We start from the raw sequence: 19,266 nt of genomic DNA, 5'->3' as shown, positions 1-19,266 counted from the left end.
TCAGCCCATGTCTCGCCCTGACGGGTGCCCCCGGCAGATTCTGCTGTACACCGAAGGGAGAGACGTTGACAGGCATGCCCTGCGCAAAGAACAGGCCCTGCCTCCTGCCATCACAAAACAGTGGCGTGGGACCCCCACCGTGCACGAGAAGGCTGTTTCTAAGGTAAGCTGGTCCTACAGACAGGAGAAGACCCAACGGCCGGAAGCTGAAGCCAGACATATTCAAACTGGAAATAAGGCACCAACTTAACTAACCACGGGGACAAACTCCCAAGGGCAGTGGTGCATTCTCCAGCTCTTGCTGCCTTCAGATCAAGATGGGCTGCCTTCCCGGAAGGTGGGTGTGACTGAAGCGCAAGTTAGCCTGCTCAGTATCGGGGTAACTGGATGAGACACTGCGGCCCGTTATACATATCAGACAAGATGCTCATCTAAAAGCTTTAAATACTAAGACCGTGACTAGTTCTCTCTGTACAACTGGCAGCCAGTGCAGTGAGCGGCCCTGAAACGCCCCCCTCCCCCTCCTGCCTTATAACCAACTTCTTCTCATTCCCTTACACCCCAACATACAGACACCGACCATCCTGCCTCTGTAGGAGAGCACAGACCTAGTCTGGTTGGGTTACACATGCAGGGGCTGCTAGCAGAGGGGAAACGAGGAGTGACAGGGCCACCTACAGGCAATGTGTACACACAGCTAGCCTAGGTAAGAGTATTTTGCCCCTGCTGAGGGGCCGGCTGATATGCAGCTGTGGCAGTAGCCAAAAGGAGGGCACCACTGAGGGTGGCAAACCAGTCTGCGCCTTTCCAAGCACTGGGCTGCGAATACCTAATCACTGGTGCCAGCGGTTCAAGTCCCAGCAAGGTCAAGGCAACTCTGTGGTGTGTTCAAGGTAGGTAAATTGAGCAGCATGCAGTTTTCAGTGTTCAAGCCCTTGGGAGGAGACCTGGAGCCAGTGTGGACCTTAATCATCCCAGGCACTTTTTGTAGCTTGATCCCAATGTCTCCTCCCTGTTCTGCTCTGCAGTGCCCTCTGTGCTCCACCCTAGAGGTGGGTGCATTTCAGTTGCCTTCTAGTTTGCTTAGGAGAGCAAACACTCCGAAGTCGGGCACTGGCTGGGCCTCCGCTCAGGCACTGACAGGCAATACAACACAGTCTGTCTCAGCCACGCAACCGGCACGGCTGTTAAGGCCATTGGCTCCTCACTGCTATTTCACCCCGTGTGTGAGCTGTTGTCCCCCATCACTGTGCATATCCCAGCAGGGCCTATGGGCCCCAGTCTGAGCATAGAGCCCTGCTCTGCTAGGTGCTGTACAGAAACGGGGTGAGAGAGAGGCCCTGCCGCACGAGTTAACAGTCCAAACAGACAAGGCAGGCAGAGGGCAAGAGGGGGATTGTGATGGGGAGCCACAGTTGCCAATGGGGTGCAGGGCTAATGAATCCTGGGCCCTGGGAATCCCTACACAGCCAGAGACAGACAGACACACACACCCCACTGGCATTCACAGGCTCCTTTGTTTGTGGTCTCAGCTGAGGCCAATGCCCGAATAAACCACATGGCCCCTGCAGGGTTCAGCCCTACTTGTCGCCCAGCCCTTTCCCTAGGCCACTGATGAAGTGCGGAGCGGCCAGGTCCTGCAAACCCCAGAGGGGCCAGCGGCTGGCATCGGGCTCCCCCTGCCCCGGCTTCCTGCCCTTGCCGGCTGGGCCAGGCTCCCACGCGAAGCCCCTTCCCTGCTGGGAGGAGGCCTATTAATCAGATGGAAAACCCTGGAGCCAGACTGGTAGGGCCCAGCGTGGCCTTTCCTCCCCCTCCCCTTCCCACCCAACAATGGGATTCATTTGCAACACCCCCCTCAGCAGCCCCCACCCCACTGCCCTGAAAAGGGGTCGCCTTCTTTAATTGACCTCCTCTTATTCTTACAGCAACAGGCGCCTCCCCTGCCCACCCCCCTCCCCGGGCTCAAACTGCCTGGATTGCACAACAAGCCTGGAGGCCGAGGGGGAATCGGGGGGGAGACACTGGTGGGGGAAGCGGGGAGCCAGATTTATCCCACAAGTCAGCTGGCCCCGCCAAACTCAAACGCTCCCTGGTGTACTGAGAGTGAGCCAGCCCCACGTTTGGGCCGGTAATACCAACCGCTAGGAAAGGTTAAAAGCATAGAAGGGTGGCAGGGTTCCTCTCTCCCAGCGGGAAATGCATCCTCTTCCCTGGATTAGCGCCGTATTCTGCTGACATCGACCAGAGGGCTTGCTATGGTGCCAGCTGCCAGGACTGCTCATTGATGCAGCAGCTCCCCGGAGCACCTGGACTGGGGGGGTTCGCCGCTGCCTTCAGTGGGAACAAGACTGAATCGGGGCGAGGGGGAGAAAGAGCGCCCATGCTAAGATCCCTGCCTGGCCTCTCTAAAGCAGGGTTTCATATGTAACAGTGGCACCCAGCTCTTAGATAGCAGTCGGTCTCAATATGCTTTACAAAGGAGGTCAGTGCCATTATCCCATTTTACAGGTGGGGAAACCAAGGCACAGGGCTGTGACATGACTTGCCTGAGGTCACCCATGAGGGCAGTGGCCAAGCAGGGAATAGAACCCAGGTCTGCCAAGTCCCAGTCTCGTGAGCTACCCCCTAGACTTCCCTCCAGTTCCATTCAGGGCCAAAGGGAAAGTGCCGGCCCCACATTTAACTGATAAACTGTAGGAGTTAGAGAGACAGAGTTACTAGAGGCTCTAGTCCAGGGGTTCTCAAACTGGGGGTTGGGACCCCTCAGGTGATCATGAGGTTATTACATGATGGGCCATGAGCTGTCAGCCTCCACCCCAAACCCCACTTTGCACTCAGCATTTATAATGGTGTTAAATATATAAAAAAGTGGTTTTAATATCTAGGGCGGGGTCAGACTCAGAGGCTTGCTTTGTGAAAGGGGGCACCAGTACAAAAGTTTGAAAACCATTGCTCTAGTCCATGCCCCAGGGGTCCGTACAGGATGGGGCCTGCCTGTATAAAGCAGGGCTTGGGCCTATGGCTAGCGCTAAACAGCCTAGCCTGGGGCCTCCAGCCCCCGCGGGGGGGGAGGCTATTGTGCAGCGTCTTCTCTAGAGCTCTTCACCAATATCCAGTCCCAATTCCCGATGTCTTTGGCAACCTGGCAAGACTAAACATCAGAGCTGGGTTCCCACCTCTGCCGCTGACTTGCTGTGTGACCTTGGCCAAGTCTCCTCTGGGCTACCAAGACAGTCAAGGCAGCAGCTGCCCAGGCTGGTTACCAGGGCTGGGTCCCATTTACCACAGCAGGGAACAGCTGTCGTCGAACCAGCACCTCGGAGCTGCTCACAGCGACGGGACTAGAGCGAGGCACATTGCAGCAGCCCAGCGTGAAGCAGCTTTGTTGATTCCTCCCTTCCCAATTTCCCATTGATTTACTCCACTGACCCTTCTCTCCCATCCCATCCGTAGTCCTGCCAGCCGAGAGCCCCTCTTCTCAGCAAGCACACACGTACACAGGAGCCCATCGAGCAAGGGGAAGGAACAGCTAGGACACTGGCTCCTGGTGCTGGAGGAACCAGTTCCTCAGGGGGAGCAGCCATCCAGAGGCCAGGAGGTTTTGGAAGCTAGATTTGCACCTGGCAGCTCCCAGGCCGATGCTGCCACATCAGTTCCATTCAGAGGATTGCCTATCCTTTAGTGGCAGAGCACGCCACAGCGACGGCTCCGCAGCCGGACGTCCCTTATTTGCACCCATGGCAAGGGCAGCTGCCATGCAAGTTTTCCCCGCCCGTATGATGCAGCCAGCAGGGGTATTCACGGTTGGTCTCCCTGCCTAGACTGACACCCCAGAGGCCGCCTGCACTGATGGTTCCGTGACTCAGCCCATTTCCCACCCTGCCCTGGTTTCCTTGCAGATGATGGTGTCAGCAATACAGTGACCAACTTACACATTCGGGGCAGATGCTCCAACCACCCCTGGAAAATCCCAACCCCAGCCCACTAACAGGCACAAACAAAGTTATCGAGGGCCAGGGACATCTGTCTACCGCAGGCATGAGGGCCCCTGGGCTCAGCTCTGGAGAGCACGGGCAGAATTGCTGCAGGGGCAAACCGGCCTGGCTTCGGAAGTCAGTGGAGTTGTGCCAATATACAAACAGAAGAGACTTTAACCCCACAGGACTACATAGCAGCTATTCTGATCTCACTTCACAATCAGGGAAGTTGCGGCACGGTTACTAGCTGTTTGTCCAAATACAAGTTTAAGTCTCCTAAACTTCAAGTTATTTTATTCCGGGGGGGGGGGGGGGGGGGGGGAGTTTACAAAACTTCCTGTGTAAGTACATTTAAAAAAAACAGGGGAAATTTAAAAGAAAAAAGTGTCAGATTAAAAAAAAATTTAAAAAACCAACAAAACCCTTCAGCACAGTAAAAACACACACGGATAGCAACGTCTTTTAGGCTATTAAAGCAGAAACTGTTCATCTCCAGCTGCCTGGTTTTCAGGGACACTCTGTTTACTTGCTACGTCACCCTCTGCTTGAAACGGACTAGATCCATTGTCCGTTTTTGTTGGACATCATGTTCCAGGCTGCTTTAACCTTGCTGGTTCTCATGCACTAACACAGCGGGTTGAAGACATTCACCTCAGGCAATAGTCAAAACCCAAACAAGATCTCTCTTCTATTACATTCTCTCCCCAAGCTTTTCAGTAAAATTCTGGTTCAACAGGAGGTTCTGTAGTTGACGTTGGTTTTCTAAAATATCTAACTCTGGGCACACAAGTACTTGACAGCGACCTGATAAACATTTCCAAACAAAGGCCTCAATTCTGCAAGAGGTTCGCTTCCCCGGCATACAGTTATCCCCCTGCAGACATACAGGAGGGATCTGTGCACCTGGCTTTAAACCCTTTGTGGGCACAAGACACAGCGGGGCAGGGCAAGCTCAGCAGAATCAGAGAAATAGGCCAGTGGAGCAGCCTTGGCCAAGCTAAGGGCTAGACTCCTCTAAAAAGCTTTACCGGTGTAACTGCAATTATACTGGCATAAGAAAGTGCATATACTGGTATAAATGTGTCTACACTAGGCATCTATGCTAGGGCATCAGTAGCATAGATAAGGGCATAAAAAAAAAAAAACCCACCAACCTCTGGGCCAGATCCTCAGCTGGTGTGAACTGGTACAGTTCAATGCACTCTCAATCCAGTGACTTCACAGCTGCTCTGATTTGTACCAGCTGAGGATCTCCCTGCAGCTCAGTCATCTGAGTCAGTGTCGTGGCGCCGCTTGGCGCGGCGGTCTGGGGGGGACTCTCTGCCGTTCCCCTTGCCCCTGGAGGGGGAGTGCCGGCTGTGGCGGTCCCTGCTGCCACTCCTGTCATTCCTGTGGGCTGGGAGATGTCGGCGAGGGGGGCTCCCTCCCATGCCCTCGCTGCTGGAGGAGTCCATGTCGTGCCGCCGCCTGCCGGGCTGCTTCTGTGCCTCTGGGCCCGGTGATGAATGGCTGTCACGCCAGCCGTCTGCAAGCCGCCGGGAGGATGATGAATGGTCCTTGGAGGGTGGGGCTTCCCTCCTCCTCCTGCAACAGAGAAGATGGGTCAGAGCCTGCGGGTGCAAACCCCGCGGCCCCCGAGAGGGGAAGAGAACAGACCCTCGGAGCAGGAATGGAGAGACACAAGTGATAAGGGACCAGTCCCTGTATGCTCTAGCCTGGCTGAAAGGATGATGCAGGCAATGCTGAGATACTGCTCTGCACAGGGGAACATAGCCCAGGGAAGAATCCTACCCTGTCTGCATCTTCCCCTTCCCTTGGGCACGATCCCGCCCCCAGTCTTGGGGCTGGGCTACGGGGGACCCAATTCTAGGACAACGAGAACAAAGTTCTTCCAAACTAGGGGCCAGGTTCTGCTTTCAGTTACACCCAGCTAACCCTGCTGCCATGCCCAGTGTCAATGCAGTTAACCCTGGATTTACGCCTCTGACAGAGATCAGAGTCTGGCCCTAGAAAAATTCATTCAGGGGGGAGTTATTCTCCTGCAAAACTGTTCACGCTCGCTGTTCTGTTAAAGCCAGTTCATTTCAGTCCATGGCCAGGCCTCCAGGCTGGAGTGACAGCAGTGCATTTGTAATCAACTGTAGGTCACAAGGGCTGCTGGATGCATAGGGGACACCCAGGGAAATCTCCCTGATCTGCACAATGCTCATCAGCATGCCCTATGGTTTGCATACAAAGCACAGAGCCCCTCAGCTGAGATTTAACAGCTGCTGCTATGGAGAGGCCGCCTATTCCTGGGACTTCATTTCTTTTGCCGCAATATACTCCAGGATGTTTACTGCTATTAACACGTGGGGTTAGCGTAAGCCATCACCACTAGCTACACTGGCAGATCCCCTGGGGAAGGGTGTGCTGCACTGCCTTGAAATACCCCGTGCTCCCTCACCCAGACATTGGCCAGGGCTCTCCATGCCACTGGTACAAGCCAGCAAGGTGCCCCTGGTGACCTGGTTTTGAAAAAGGCAGCATGGGGGCTCGAGTCAGACCACTGGTGAAGGGACAATCTCCACGTCACCACATTCACGGCATGGGTAAGGGGTGTTAAATGACCCCAATGAGCCAGCGGGAGAAGAGACAGACTGCTGGCGGTCCCCTCTGGACATGGCCAGTTACTCTGTAGTCTACACGGGAAGGAATATTAAAAAAAAAAAAAAAAAAAGAAAGAAAAGCAGCCGGGTTGGTAGGTTTGTTTCTGGGATTCCACGGACATGTCCCTTATACAGAGTGCAGCAGCTCTTGGCTCACAGCGCCCTCGTGTGTTAAGTATTTGCAAATGCGTCAAAAAAAAAACGTGAATGCACTAAAATGTAACCTTCACACGCCAGGTAAGCATGGGCCAAATGAGAAAAGCCCTTGGGACCCCCTAGTTCTGATCTCACATAGGTGTTACCCCTGGGTAATGCCATGATCCTCAACTGAGTTACTCCTGGATTACACTGGTACAAGCGAGAGGAGAATGTAGGCTTGTTTATGCTAAGAACTATCCGCACTGACTCCCGTATACTGTGTGTGTGGATTGAGGTGAAGGCTAAGGCAGTGGGCCTCAAACTTTTGTCCTGGTGACCCCTTTCACACAGCAAGCCTCTGAGTGCCACCCCCCCTTATAAATTAAAAACACTTTTTTAAAAAAAATATATTTAACACTATTATAAATGCTTGGAGGTGAAGCGGGTTTTGGGATGGAGGCAGACAGCTCGTGACCCTCTCCCCCACATGGACAAACCTCACGACCCCCAGTTTGAGAACCCCTGGGCTAGCGAGTCCTAGTCCTGAGCCAACACCCCATTGTGTGAGGAGCTGTACAAAAGCAGAACAAGACGACAATCCCTGCCACCAAAAGATCTTACAAACTATTCTGTAAGATACTAATATTGAAACAAAATGTTCTAACCGTGGCTTCTCTCCTGCCATATGGGGTACAGGTTTCAAACAGTGCGTAGAGAAATACTTAAAAAAAAAAAAATTAAGAGCAGGATCTTGTTTTTAAATGAGCAAATAGCTAAATACTACCTAGACCCCGCAATTATACTGTAAGTTACAGTCAGACCAAAGTCTCTGTCTATCCTTGATCCAACATCCTGTAGCCATAGTTCTCAGTTCAGCACTGGAGAGATGCAGGCTGGTTTGTAGCATAGTACTACAGCAAGAATCCATTCTAACACCACTGATTAAAATCAAAGAGGTGTTCTGCCCTGGACTCTGGAGTCTGAGATGTGGCACGCTCGGTCGAATGGTCCAAGGAGCAGCGTGCTATGGACTGCATGGAGAGAGAAGTCATTTAGCGCTTAATGGATGGACGATTTGTACTGGTGCTTGTTTGGGGGCATAGCTAGTACGGAAGTTAATCTAAAGCTGCTACACAGAGGGCTGGGGAAGAGGATGACGCACTGAGATTGGCAAGAGGCCCAGAAAATACCTACCCGCCACAACAGAAGAGCGCTCAGCAGGTTACTCCATTGAATGTTTGCATTTCAATCCCCACTGGAGAGGGCAGGGGGGCTGGCTCAGTACGACATGCCAATCCACAGCACCAATGCCCCCCCCCCCCCCCCCGAGCCTTTTTACTACCCGGGGAGCTAGCAGAGAGACTCTCACGTGGTGGGGTCCAGCCACATCTGGAGCAGCTGCCACACGTGGGCTCACGGCATTGTACAGGTGTGGCACAAATCAAGGTGCTACCTGACCCAATGCTGCTAATGTCAGAGAGTCTTCACAACAAGTGTCCTACCCCGGGGAGCAAATCCAACTACCGTGCGTCGAGCCCCAGCTTTAGTCAGTCACGGCTAATGCAACACCCCCTTCCCCGCCTCCACCCACGGCCAATCTGTGAAGCTAGGTTACAAGAAGAAAATGAAGTGAGCTGTAGCTCACAAAAGCTCATGCTCAAATAAATTGGTTAGTCTCTAAGGTGCCACAAGTCCTCCTTTTCTTTTTGCAGATACAGACTAACGCGGCTGCTACTCTGAAAGAAGAAAATGGTTTCCCTCCCGCCCCCCACTCCCATGACACACACACTCTGACCTCCCTTGTCTGGGGAAAGGAGAGAGCACAATGCAGCAGACACACTTGCCACACAAAGGCTGCGGCAGGGAGGCTTTCCAGGCTGCTTGTTTTCTACGCACTTTCTAGCGACACAGCTGTGTCGCTACATGCCAAGAGCTCTCCCTCTGACAAACAAAATCCACCCCCAACGGGAGGCAATAGCTCTGTCAGCAGGAGAGCACTCCGGCCGACAAAGAACTGTTCACACCGGTGCTTCTCGTCGGCAAAACTTTTGTTGTTTGGGGGCTGTGTGTGTGGGGGGGGTGTTTTTTGCACCTCTGAACTACAAAAGTTTTATTGATGAAAGTGCAGGGTAGTCAAAGCCTGAGTTTGTGAGCTCCAGGGTCAGGAAGGGGCTCAATACAGGAGTAACTGAGTGAAATTCTCCAGCCACGCAGAACGTCAGAAAGTTGGTCTTGGTGTTATAACACTGGACTCGGACGACATGATTTCAATTCCCAGGTCTAATATCAACTTCCTCTGTGAGCTGGAGCTCTGTGCCTCAGTTTTGCCATCTACAAAATGGGGCTATAATACCTAACACACTTCATGGAGCTATAATATCTAACACACTCACAGGTTATACAGGAGGTCAGACAAGAAGATCTAATGGTCCCTTCTGGCCTTGGAGCCTGCGACTGCCCTTGTGTTTGTACAGTGCCTAGCAAAATGGGGTCCTGATCCCTGACTGGGGTCTTTAGTTGGTGTTGGCCCTGCTTTGAGCAGGGGATTGGACTGGATGACCTCCTGAGGTCTCTTCCACCCCTAATCTTCTATGATTTTAGACACTGCCATGAAAGAGAAAGATAGCAGCAGCTCTGGTACCTTTCCCCATGATCTGGAGAGGGGGAGGAGGTGGTGGTGGCTGCTTCTTTCTTGTGATGTTTCTCCTTTTCCTTCTCTTTCTTGTGTTTTTTCTTCTTTTTCTTCTTCTTCTCCTTTTTGGATTTCTTGCTGCTCTCGGGCCTGCACGGTTAAAGAAACAGGGAGACATGCTAACGGCACCAGCGCTTCTTTGAAACCGCAGCTGCATTCGCTGACCAGGGGCAAGTTGCCAGGTCTCAGCCCAGTGCCTGCCCTCAGTGGCTCACTGCTGTGGATCACTCCATGAAAGTTTTGCAAGAACGGATTAAGCCCTAAGCTGCTCACCAGCTGCTGCAGCTATCTAATAATCTAGCTGTGTGACTGGTTGATTCACGCACATGGTATTGTTTCTTCCACACGATTGGTTAGCCCAGTGATTCTCAACCCGCGGGCCGTTTGCGGCCCAATCAGTGCCCAGTTGCAGCCCGTGTGACATGCTCAGGGGCATACAGGTAGCATTTATAGTGTGCGGATGCGGCCCACATAACACAGAGAGCTGCAGGTGTGGCCCACCATGGTAAATAGACTGAGAACCACTGGGTTAGCCTCATCTTTATGAAACCACTTCTGCGCGGAAGGAAGTTAGTTTGGGATTAAACAAATCCGAGCTGCTAGCTGCAACTTTGCAGATGTCCACACGCAAAAGGCTTTGCTGGCAGGGAGCTCTGTGAAATGAAAGCGGGTGCAGACGCAGTCAGAGGGGAATCTGATTGACAGAGACACCCGGCTGTGGGTGAACAGCGTCTCACGATAGCCCACCGCAGCTCCCGCTGTGCGTCAAGCATAAGTGGGTTGCTCTTACCATGCCTCTTCTGCCTTTTCTTCCTTGCCCACCTTTCTCTTCGCCCCTGAGGCCTCCGGACTGTTTGCCGCTCTCTGATGCTAGATTTTCACAAGACAAAATGATGCACGAGACCGTCAGGCTGAGCGTGCCCATGGTTAACAACACAGAGCAGGTCCCACTGTATTACTGAGCAATACCAAGATTAAACAAGGTGGCAACGTAGCTGGGGGGGGGGGGGGGAAGTGGGAGCAGGGCTGGCAGCGTGGAGCTCCTTCATTCTCACTCCGACGCCAATTCCCTGCTATGTGGCGCTGTCCACTGCACATAAAGGTTACACCCTGCGAGTTAGGTCACAGCCATGACAGCGTTGGGGCGACAGCTGGTGCTGACCGGCAGTGCCCCCCTGCAGGAGGGCAAAGTGGCGCCACCTTAGACTCTTGCTCTAGGGATCTTCTCTCTCGCCCTCAAGCTCCTCCCAGCCACGACCTCAGCTTCTCCTTGCATTTCTACTCCCCCCCCCACATCTATTACCCTCCAGCTCTCACGTCTATCTACCCATGGGGCGGTTAGGGTTACTACACCAACTCGGCCGCAAGAGCAAACCCCCAATGCTCACAAAAAGGGATTTGATATTGTAGCTCCCGCTTCTCAGCCACAGAACTGGGCTGACCCCAAGCCAAACTCTCCTGAAAGTTGGGGGATGTGTCCGTATCGAGGGATTTGCCCTGTTACAAAGATAGGTGCTGGCTGCGAACTTTAGAGTTAGTCTGAAATGCTCCCAGAGTTCAAGAAGGTCAGGGGCCCAGAAAGCCAATTCAGGCTTATTTCTGTTATCCAGGTAATAAAGCTATATCCCTCCTGCCCAAAATCCTGCTCCCATGACATCAGTGACAAAATTCCAGATCCATGTGAACAGATGGAGAAAGGACGGTCTCTAGTAAAAGCCCTGGCCAGGGGCTGAGGACAGTTGGGTTCAATTCCTGCTCTGCCACAAACTTCCTGTGAGAGCTCGGGCAACTCACTTACTCTCTGTGCCTCGGTTCTCCCATGTATAAAACAGGGCCAATACTTCTGTAGCTCACAGGGGTGCTATCAGGATAAAATCCACTAGTGATCAGGAGGCACTCAGATACTAGCGAGGAGGGCCACGTCAGCACCTACACAGACATGCGAGTAGGATCAACCCCTTAAAAAAAACAAAACAAAACACACACCCCAATGCAGCCCTCACAATTTGCACGAGCAATGGGGAATGTGAAACTAACCCCAGAAAGTTACACTCTGGGAGTTTCGCTTGGACGGTAAAAATTAGTGTAGACGCAGCAGGGATCAAGCCTCTCCTATGCTCTGCAAAGCACCTAGCATGCAGAATGACGAGCACAGGGTGGAAAGACTTACAGTAAAAACAGAAAGCCCCAGTTTGGCAGCCTCTTTGTCCTCTTTGGAGAGCATCATTCTGCCAGCACCACCACTGGGGGGAAAATAAAAAGTAAAGATACACACACATACACGAGCGTACTGCAGGATTTTCTCTAGTCACCATGAGGGATGAGCCAATGACACTTTTGGAGCAATGACACTACTGGTTAAAGCAGGGGACTGGCAGTCAAGAATTCCTGAGATCTGTCCCCGCTCGGCTACTGAGTGACTGCGTCATCTTGGGAGAGTCATTTAACTTCTGTGCTGCCTCAGTTTCCTCTTGGGGCATGAGGATTCATCAGTGTTTGGAAAGGCCTTTGAAAACTCTCTGATGAATGCGCTAGACCGGGGCACAGTATTACTGTTATTACTGTTAGCTTTTTTGACTACTGCTGTGCACTGAGCAGATGCAGAGAACTATCCACGATGGTTCCAAGATCTCTTTCTTGAGTGATAACAGCTAATTTAGACCCCATCATGTTTACGTATAGTTGGAATTATTTTTTCCTCGTGTGTATTACTTTGCACTTATAAACACTGAATTTCATCTGCCATTTTGTTGCCCAGTCACCCAGTTGTGGGAGAGCCCTTTAACTTTTCACAGTCTGCTTTGGACTTAACCATCTTGAGTAATTTCGTAACATCTGAACATTTTGCCACCTCGCAGTTTATCCCTTTTTCCACATCGTTTGTGGTTTTGGGGTCATCAGATTTCCTGCTTTAGCCACCAGAGGTTCTAAAGAGCAGGGAAAAGCACTGGAATTCTTATGCTAGTGGAAAATAGCCCCATACCTGGAACTCCCCAGCCCCAAGACACGGTCTGTATCCTTCTCATCGCGCTCTGCTCCGTCACGCTTACAGACCTCAGCGAGATCCTAGGAAGGAACAGGTTAGAAGGAGCAGTAAGTCCATGGACCTGACCAGTTAACCACATCCATGTATTAGAAGAACTGGGGGCGCTGAATTATTCAATACTGTATTTTCCATAGTCAGGAGCACCCCTTGTGGAGCACTCAGGTGACCTGTATGTCCCCAGACTGAATGGAAATAGGAACAAGCTTTCAGTTGACTAAACCATGAGGCCCCACCATCACCACCCCATTTCTATGGCCCTTTTCAAGCAGCAGATCTCAATGCACTTTGCAAAGACAGGCCCCGATCCTGTAATGGACAGCAACAGGGCTGACCAAAACGGTCTCGTTGAAGTTAATGCACAAGTGCAGCAAATCCACCCCATTCTGCCAGTGGGATGATTGGGACCATAGGCACAGATCCCAGTGGGGTTGAATCAGGTATGTTCAGAAAGGGCAACTCACACTGACTTATCTGTGCCACATGGAAATTCAACCTCCCATGGCATTTTCAGTAGGAGCCCCCCCTCTTTTCCCTTCCCTGTTGGGCACCAGCCGATCGTCACTCTCAGCCCAGGAAGTGGTTATGTTCCAACACTACTGTTTGTACCTTGTACACAGCTTGTAAAGAGCTGGGGAAGCCTCTGAGATCCAAGGGGCTGCGTGTAACACTGGTACTCTGCTAAGCCTACAAAACTGCTGTGGGACAAGCAATCATCCGAGGGAGCAGCTGACTGAGCATGGTCTGGAGGAAACAGCACTAGAGTGGGAGTCAGGACACCTGGGTTCTATTCCTGGCTCTGCCTCTGACCTTCCAGGCAAGTCTGTGCCTCTCCTATCCTCTGCCTGTCTTGTCAGTTTAGACTATAAGTGCTTCAAGGCCGGGTCTGCCTCTCCATGTGTTTGTACAGTGCCTATTGCAGAGGAGTCCTGGCCTCAGTAGGGGCCATTATACAATATTGTTCTATAAATAAATAAGGTCCTGATTGCACAGCCTCTGAGCACTATAGCAGTAGAGCGATTCATGGGCAGTTCACAGAGAGAGGTAAATTCTGCCTAGTACATTTCCAGTGAATCCCTCACTTCCATCTTTTTACGTCTTATTCGTCATTAATGTTGCAAAGAGGCAGAATTTGAAAGTTAGCAAGTCCCGGTGCAGCGTATATTCACAGCAGTGTATGCTCACTTAAGTGCCAATAATGACAGCCAGACTGGGGGGGGGGGGGGGGGGGGGGGAGGAGAGAAAAAGAGTTTTAAGGTGTCATCTGGCCGGCAAAACCAATAAAGCTACAAATAATCGCTCCCCAGTGGCGTGTACACCATTCAATTTTAGCTCTGCCAGATCCCAAGACCCAGAACTTTAAAAATCACCTCATTCTGGTTACCATCTTGCTAACAACTTCCTAGTTCTGACCTGAGTCCAGCAGCGGATGTCTCTAGAACCAGCTACCCCAACTGAAGCAGCTTTGTACAAAGCACAACTCAACTAAAGCTCAGGAGACACTGGCTATTTAAGTCATGTCAGACTAAGGGCTTGTCTATAGCAGGGAAATTAATTTGGCTTACGGTAGGGTGTGAATTTAAAGCTGAATAGCTATACCTGATTAACGCCCTAGGTGGATGCTCTTATTCTGGAATAATCCTTGTCTGTTCAAAGTAACACACTCTTTTTCCAGAGTACGAGTGTCCATAGAGGGAGTTAATCAGGAATAGCTGTTCCAGACTATGTAGACAAGCCCTTAGATTGGGCAAGGAAGCACGATGGTAATCAGAGTGATGTGATTTTTTTTTTTAAAAATAAGAACTGATATTTCATGACCCAGCAGGGCTGGGAACATTTTGGAAGCAGCAGTAGAAATGCTTTATGGACCAAGTGAACTTTCTCAGAGCCCCAGTCATGAATCCAGGCTCCAAAATAAAGTATTAAATGTCAGTAGGCTCATGAGTCAAACCCAGATAACTTGGTATGGAGAGGGCCTGTGGCCCTGCTGGAGCGCCACTTCCCGCTCCCTCCCCTGAATCTCTCGCACAAAGACCCCACCTCTCACACTCAGATGCCTACCGTACCTCTTTGCTCAGGCCCGTGGGCTGTTTCTTCACATTCTTGTAGCCCCTGGAAGAAATAAAATCCAGATGAGTTACAAAAGCAAGCGATGGCTGAATCACCCGTTCCGGGAGAGGGGCTGGGAGAAAGGGAGCGAGACACCAAGACTGCTTCTCCATCGGTTGAATTGTTTGAAGATCACCAGGTCACTAGACGCAGAGTTGCTATTGCCACAAGACTGCAGGGGGGCTCAGGAAGTTGGGACATTTATCCAGTCGAACCTGTTTGGTGCTCACAAATGCATTTTTATGTGGTTCTCAGACACCACGGCGATGGGCATCCTAGAAATATCAGACAGAGCTGGTTGCCTACAGTCCCACAACACTAGATGAATTATTTGCATTATGACAGTTCCCAGAGGCCCTAACCAAGATCATGGCCCCATTGCTGCACAAACACACACAGTAAGAGATCAAAGAACTTATTAGCTAGGTAGCCACAACAGAAAAATGGTGGAAGAGGAAGTAGAGGTGACTTGCCCAGTTGTACCTGCAGATTTCAGATCAGATGAACCAAACTTCAAGGTGTCTTTTAAACTGTGGTTCTCAATATGTCATAGGCCTTGGAGAGGTCACCCGTTAGACCCACTTGCCACAGACTTACAGAGCCGCCATCATGGCCTCCTGCTCGGCCAGCCGGACTGCAGCCAGCTCGGCTTCTCGGGAGATCTGCACGTCGCCTTGCTTCCCCTTTGCATACCAGGTGAGGTCTTTGCCCTTCTGCCACCTGCCCACTGGAGCCATCAGTGAGTTGCCTGCCATTTAGAACAAGAGAAGCCTTCAAGAGACCTAAAGTGTTAGGCCAGTATGAAACATCACTTCTAAAACAATGCAACCGGACTAACGATAGATCACGCAGGGCCCAACACATAGGGCACAGCACTGGGAGTCAGGACACCCAGGTCTTCCACTGACCTGGGGGGTGACTGCGGACAAGGCACTTCCCCATCCATTCCTCAGTTTATCCATCTGTAAAATGGGACTACTGATCCTGAACTCCTCTGTAAAGTGCTTTGAGATCTACAGGTGAAAAGTGCTATGTAATATCTAAGCGTTATTCTTGACAAGGTCCATGGTGTGATTCAAGGGCTCCTATATAAGTCTAGGGGCTGATTATTTATTCTGAGGCGAAAAGACAGCATTTGGGCCAATCTGTCCCAGCCTTCAGCTTCCACTAATAGCAAACAATAACGTCTTACATTTCTATAGCACTTTTCATCCTCAGGGATCCAGAAGGGCTTTGTAACTCTGTATGCATCGCTGTACTGAAATGCGGCCACCTCTGGGGTGCATGGTGGCAGCCAAACAGCACACAGCACAATGTACAACTTGGGGAGGGAGGGTGGCCAGACCCCAGGGCAAACCACAAAGCCTACAAAAGTTCCATTTAATGAACATACAGGGTGAACAGGACCTCAGGTTTTTATATCACAACAAATCCCAAAGTGATTTAGCAGCAGTACTGACTGTATGAATAGGGTTCACTTTGCCCAGCAGTGAAATTCAGCTACCTCTAGGTTGCTTGCTAAGGGAAGTGGTAAATTCTCCATCAAGTTGTTTCTATAAATGGAGATTGGCCATCTTTTTAGAAACAAGCTGCTTTAATTCCAACCCAAATAATTGGGTTTCCCACAGGAATCACTTGGTAAGGTTACATAGGAGGCCAAATTAGATGGTCAGAATGGTCCCTTCTGGCCTTAAAAATCAATGAAACACAGTAGTGTTTAAGACCACCACCATGACAGCTCTTAGGACATAAAGCAAAGAGCAACACCATCTCCACGTTTATAATATTAACACCAATATTCCCGTGCGTCCAGTTCCTAGTTACCACATGGACATGACATAAAATAACTGTCATAGCTGGTCCCCCCTGCGTCGGCAGCCTCAGCAGAGAGACCAAATCCTCCTGTTGGCTCCAGAAGTGGTGCTCTCAGGTTGGGATCGGTGCTCACGGGGGAATGGCAGCAGGGAAGGTGAAAGCATGGTGCCCATGCCGTGTGCGTCCTGTAGTATACCAAGGACATCAGCCTCCAGCGCTGCCTGTCAGGCACCTTTCACAAGAGCTGAATTCACACAAGACACTTTATGCAATGATAAGATCAACTCTTACCCAGGTAATTTTCCCTCTGTTTATCCGTCTTCACATCCTCCCAGTTGAACTGGTCCTGCCCGCCCCTCACTCCTCCCCTGGAGGAGCCGAACATGGTGCGGGAAGAAACAGCCTGCGGAGCTGGAAGTGAAATCGATCACCACGAGGTGCGCAGATCTCTGCCCTGAGTCGTCCAGATCTAATAAACAGAGCAGGACAATCCCGAGGGTTACAGACCACATCAGACAGCCAACCAGCTTCCGCCAGACCCACATCATGTCTTCCCCCTCTGGCGCGCGAGCCATGATGGGACGGTGGCAAAGGACTGATTTTCCTAGGGGGGCACTGACTGCTAGAATCTGCACTAATTCCTGCAGCTGGCACAGGGTGCTGTGAATGGCAGCTTCCCGTGTTAGCCTGCCCCCACAATACCTCTGTGGGGATTCACCCCCCCAGAGACAGACAGTGGCATTTCAGCTGGAGGTGCCTGCTCTCGTCTGGCTGGGGTTCTACAGAGGATCAAATGAGAGTGCATCCTTTGGGCACCCCCACTTTTTGGCTAAGGCTGGGAGGGAGAGGCTAAGGCTGTTTTCTGCCAGCATGATCTTCCCACTGGCGAGCCTTCCTCCGCCCCTAGGTTTACAGTGGCAGACAGAGGTGGAAAGCTGAGTTGAATCCATTCCACTGTCCACGCAAAGTACTTGGTGGCACCGTCCTAGCCCTAGAGAAGAGCAAGAATAGGTGTCCTGGGGCAGATTCCTTCTGCCATCCATGCCCTTTGCAGGCTATCCCAAGGCATGTGGAGCAAAAGAGGACACAGGTCACATCTAGCAGAACACAGGAGTTGCACGCCAAGGGAGACTCTCAGTTCTTTAGGGCACCATCCTGACAGAGGCAGTGCAGTGCTTCAGAGGAAGGCAAAACACCCTCCTAGTGCTCCGGCAGATTTTTCACTGTTGTATATGAGGAGGAGAAGCTCTTCCTGACCCCCATGGCAATCAGCTTGTGCCCTGAAGCATGAGATTTGATCTACCCTATACCTTAGCATGTAGAACTATTGGTATTTTTATACTGCGCCATGAACACGAACACACACACATACTATTTTGCAGACTCCCGGAAACACGAGTTCCTCCCAGGAGAGGCCTCCCAGGAGACAGAAGCAACACAACCTGCTTTCCCCACAGTAACAAGGAACAAACCTCTGTGACACAGAGTTCCTCTAGGTTTTCCATCTCTTTCCATGCAATGACCAGCCCCCAAGTCTCCCTCCCAAGCAACATGCCCCCGGGGAGGGTGTGGAGAAACCTGGCTCTAAATTACCCCTTCCTTTACATTTCCCAGGATATCCAGGTCTTTCTTTCAGAGTAGCAGCCGTGTTAGTCTGCATTCACAAAAAAATAAATGGAGGACTTGTGGCACCTTAGAGACTAACAAATCTATCTGAGTGGAAGCTTTCGTGAGCCACAGCTCACTTCAGCGGATGCACACTTTCTTTGCATCTCTGCTTTAGGCCCAAACACGGCAAGCTCACGCACTCTCAGCCACACCGAGCTACAGGACGGGGGTCGAGGGGAGGGGGGCTGTTTTGGGGATGTTTATTTTTGCAGAGCATGTTGTCAGCACAGCCATCAACCATAACAGGGATCGACAGATGTTATAACAGCTCCTGGACGTCGCCCGGCCCTTTTTTTTTTTTTTTTTTTTTTACACCCAGCTACCGCGTGCAAACATTCCTTATGAGGCAGCAAACCAAATCCTCTCCCTTAGGCCTTTAGACAGGGCTCATAAGGCTGGTGCCTTCTTTCTGCAGGCAGCAGAGTTCCTTTCACCAGGATTTTAAACCCAACCACACATGGCTCTAATGCCGGATCCCAACCCCCGCTCCAAGCCACCCCCCGCTCCAAGTCAATGCCTCATTACCGGAAGACGCTGCGTGCAGCATTCAAAGGCGAGCAGGCTCAGTGCCCACTTCATGCTCCGCCGGCCCGGCTGGGCCCCTGGCTCCGCGCCTCCAGTGCCTCGGGCCCTGCAGCGGGGCCCTCCCTTGCAATACCCGACGGCACTGCAAGCAAAGGGAAACCCCCGGTGCCTCCCCCTCGGGGCGGGGCTGAGCCGCTTCCAGCCCGCGGCAAGGCGGCAGAACGCGGGTCCGCCCCGCGCCGGACCCGCCCCCGGGGCAGCGGCTCGCGGGAAGCAGGAGCAGGGCTACCAGCGTGCCTAGGGAGCTACCACTGCGATGGGCAGCCGCGCGCGGGGGGGGGGGGGGGGAGAGGAGAGCGCAAGCTGTACCAAGTGGCTGCAGGGGCGGGGGTGCGCAGGCAGCAAGTCGGCGCCTTCGGGTGGAGAAGGGAGCCCACAGCGCTTGCCCCCGTCCGGGCGGGGAGGCCGCGCGAGCCTGCAGGGGCTGTGCGCGCGCGCGCAAGTGACTTCGTGCCTCTGGAGTCCAAGGGGGCTGCTCCGTGGGCAAAGGCAGCCGCGCGTGGGTGGGTGGGTGGGTGTGTAAGGAGCTGAGTGTAAATTTACACCCCCAGGGGAGTTTCAGCCCCTGCATTTGCAAGGTATTGCCCC

At 52.0% G+C, this 19,266-nt stretch overlaps 1 protein-coding gene across 1 annotated transcript; it reads right to left on the bottom strand.

The window, feature by feature from the left end:
- Nucleotides 1–4,734: 4,734 nt before the first annotated feature.
- On the bottom strand, nucleotides 4,735–18,917 carry C2H1orf35 (chromosome 2 C1orf35 homolog). The gene is made up of 9 exons (XM_048837382.2): nucleotides 18,619–18,917; nucleotides 16,717–16,894; nucleotides 15,208–15,358; nucleotides 14,568–14,613; nucleotides 12,442–12,524; nucleotides 11,629–11,701; nucleotides 10,249–10,328; nucleotides 9,408–9,548; nucleotides 4,735–5,564 (listed from the first exon to the last, which is right to left on the bottom strand). The coding sequence occupies exons 2-9, from the start codon at nucleotides 16,808–16,810 to the stop codon at nucleotides 5,243–5,245; spliced, it is 990 nt and encodes a 329-aa protein (XP_048693339.1). The 5' UTR covers nucleotides 16,811–16,894; nucleotides 18,619–18,917; the 3' UTR covers nucleotides 4,735–5,242.
- Between the last annotated feature and the right edge of the window lie 349 nt (nucleotides 18,918–19,266).

Source organism: Caretta caretta, chromosome 2 (assembly GCF_965140235.1).
Source record: "Caretta caretta isolate rCarCar2 chromosome 2, rCarCar1.hap1, whole genome shotgun sequence".
NCBI lineage: Eukaryota > Metazoa > Chordata > Testudines > Cheloniidae > Caretta > Caretta caretta.
This window is presented reverse-complemented; position numbering and strand designations above follow the sequence as displayed.

Coding starts and splice junctions, on each gene's coding strand:
- C2H1orf35 (XM_048837382.2), bottom strand. CDS start 16,810: ATGTTCGGCTCCTCCAGGGGAGGAGTGAGGGGCGGGCAGGACCAGTTC. Junction 10,329..11,628: donor TGGGGCTTTCTGTTTTTACT/GTAAGTCTTTCC, acceptor GTGAAAATCTAG/CATCAGAGAGCGGCAAACAG. Junction 5,565..9,407: donor TCTCCAGATCATGGGGAAAG/GTACCAGAGCTG, acceptor TCTCTGTTGCAG/GAGGAGGAGGGAAGCCCCAC.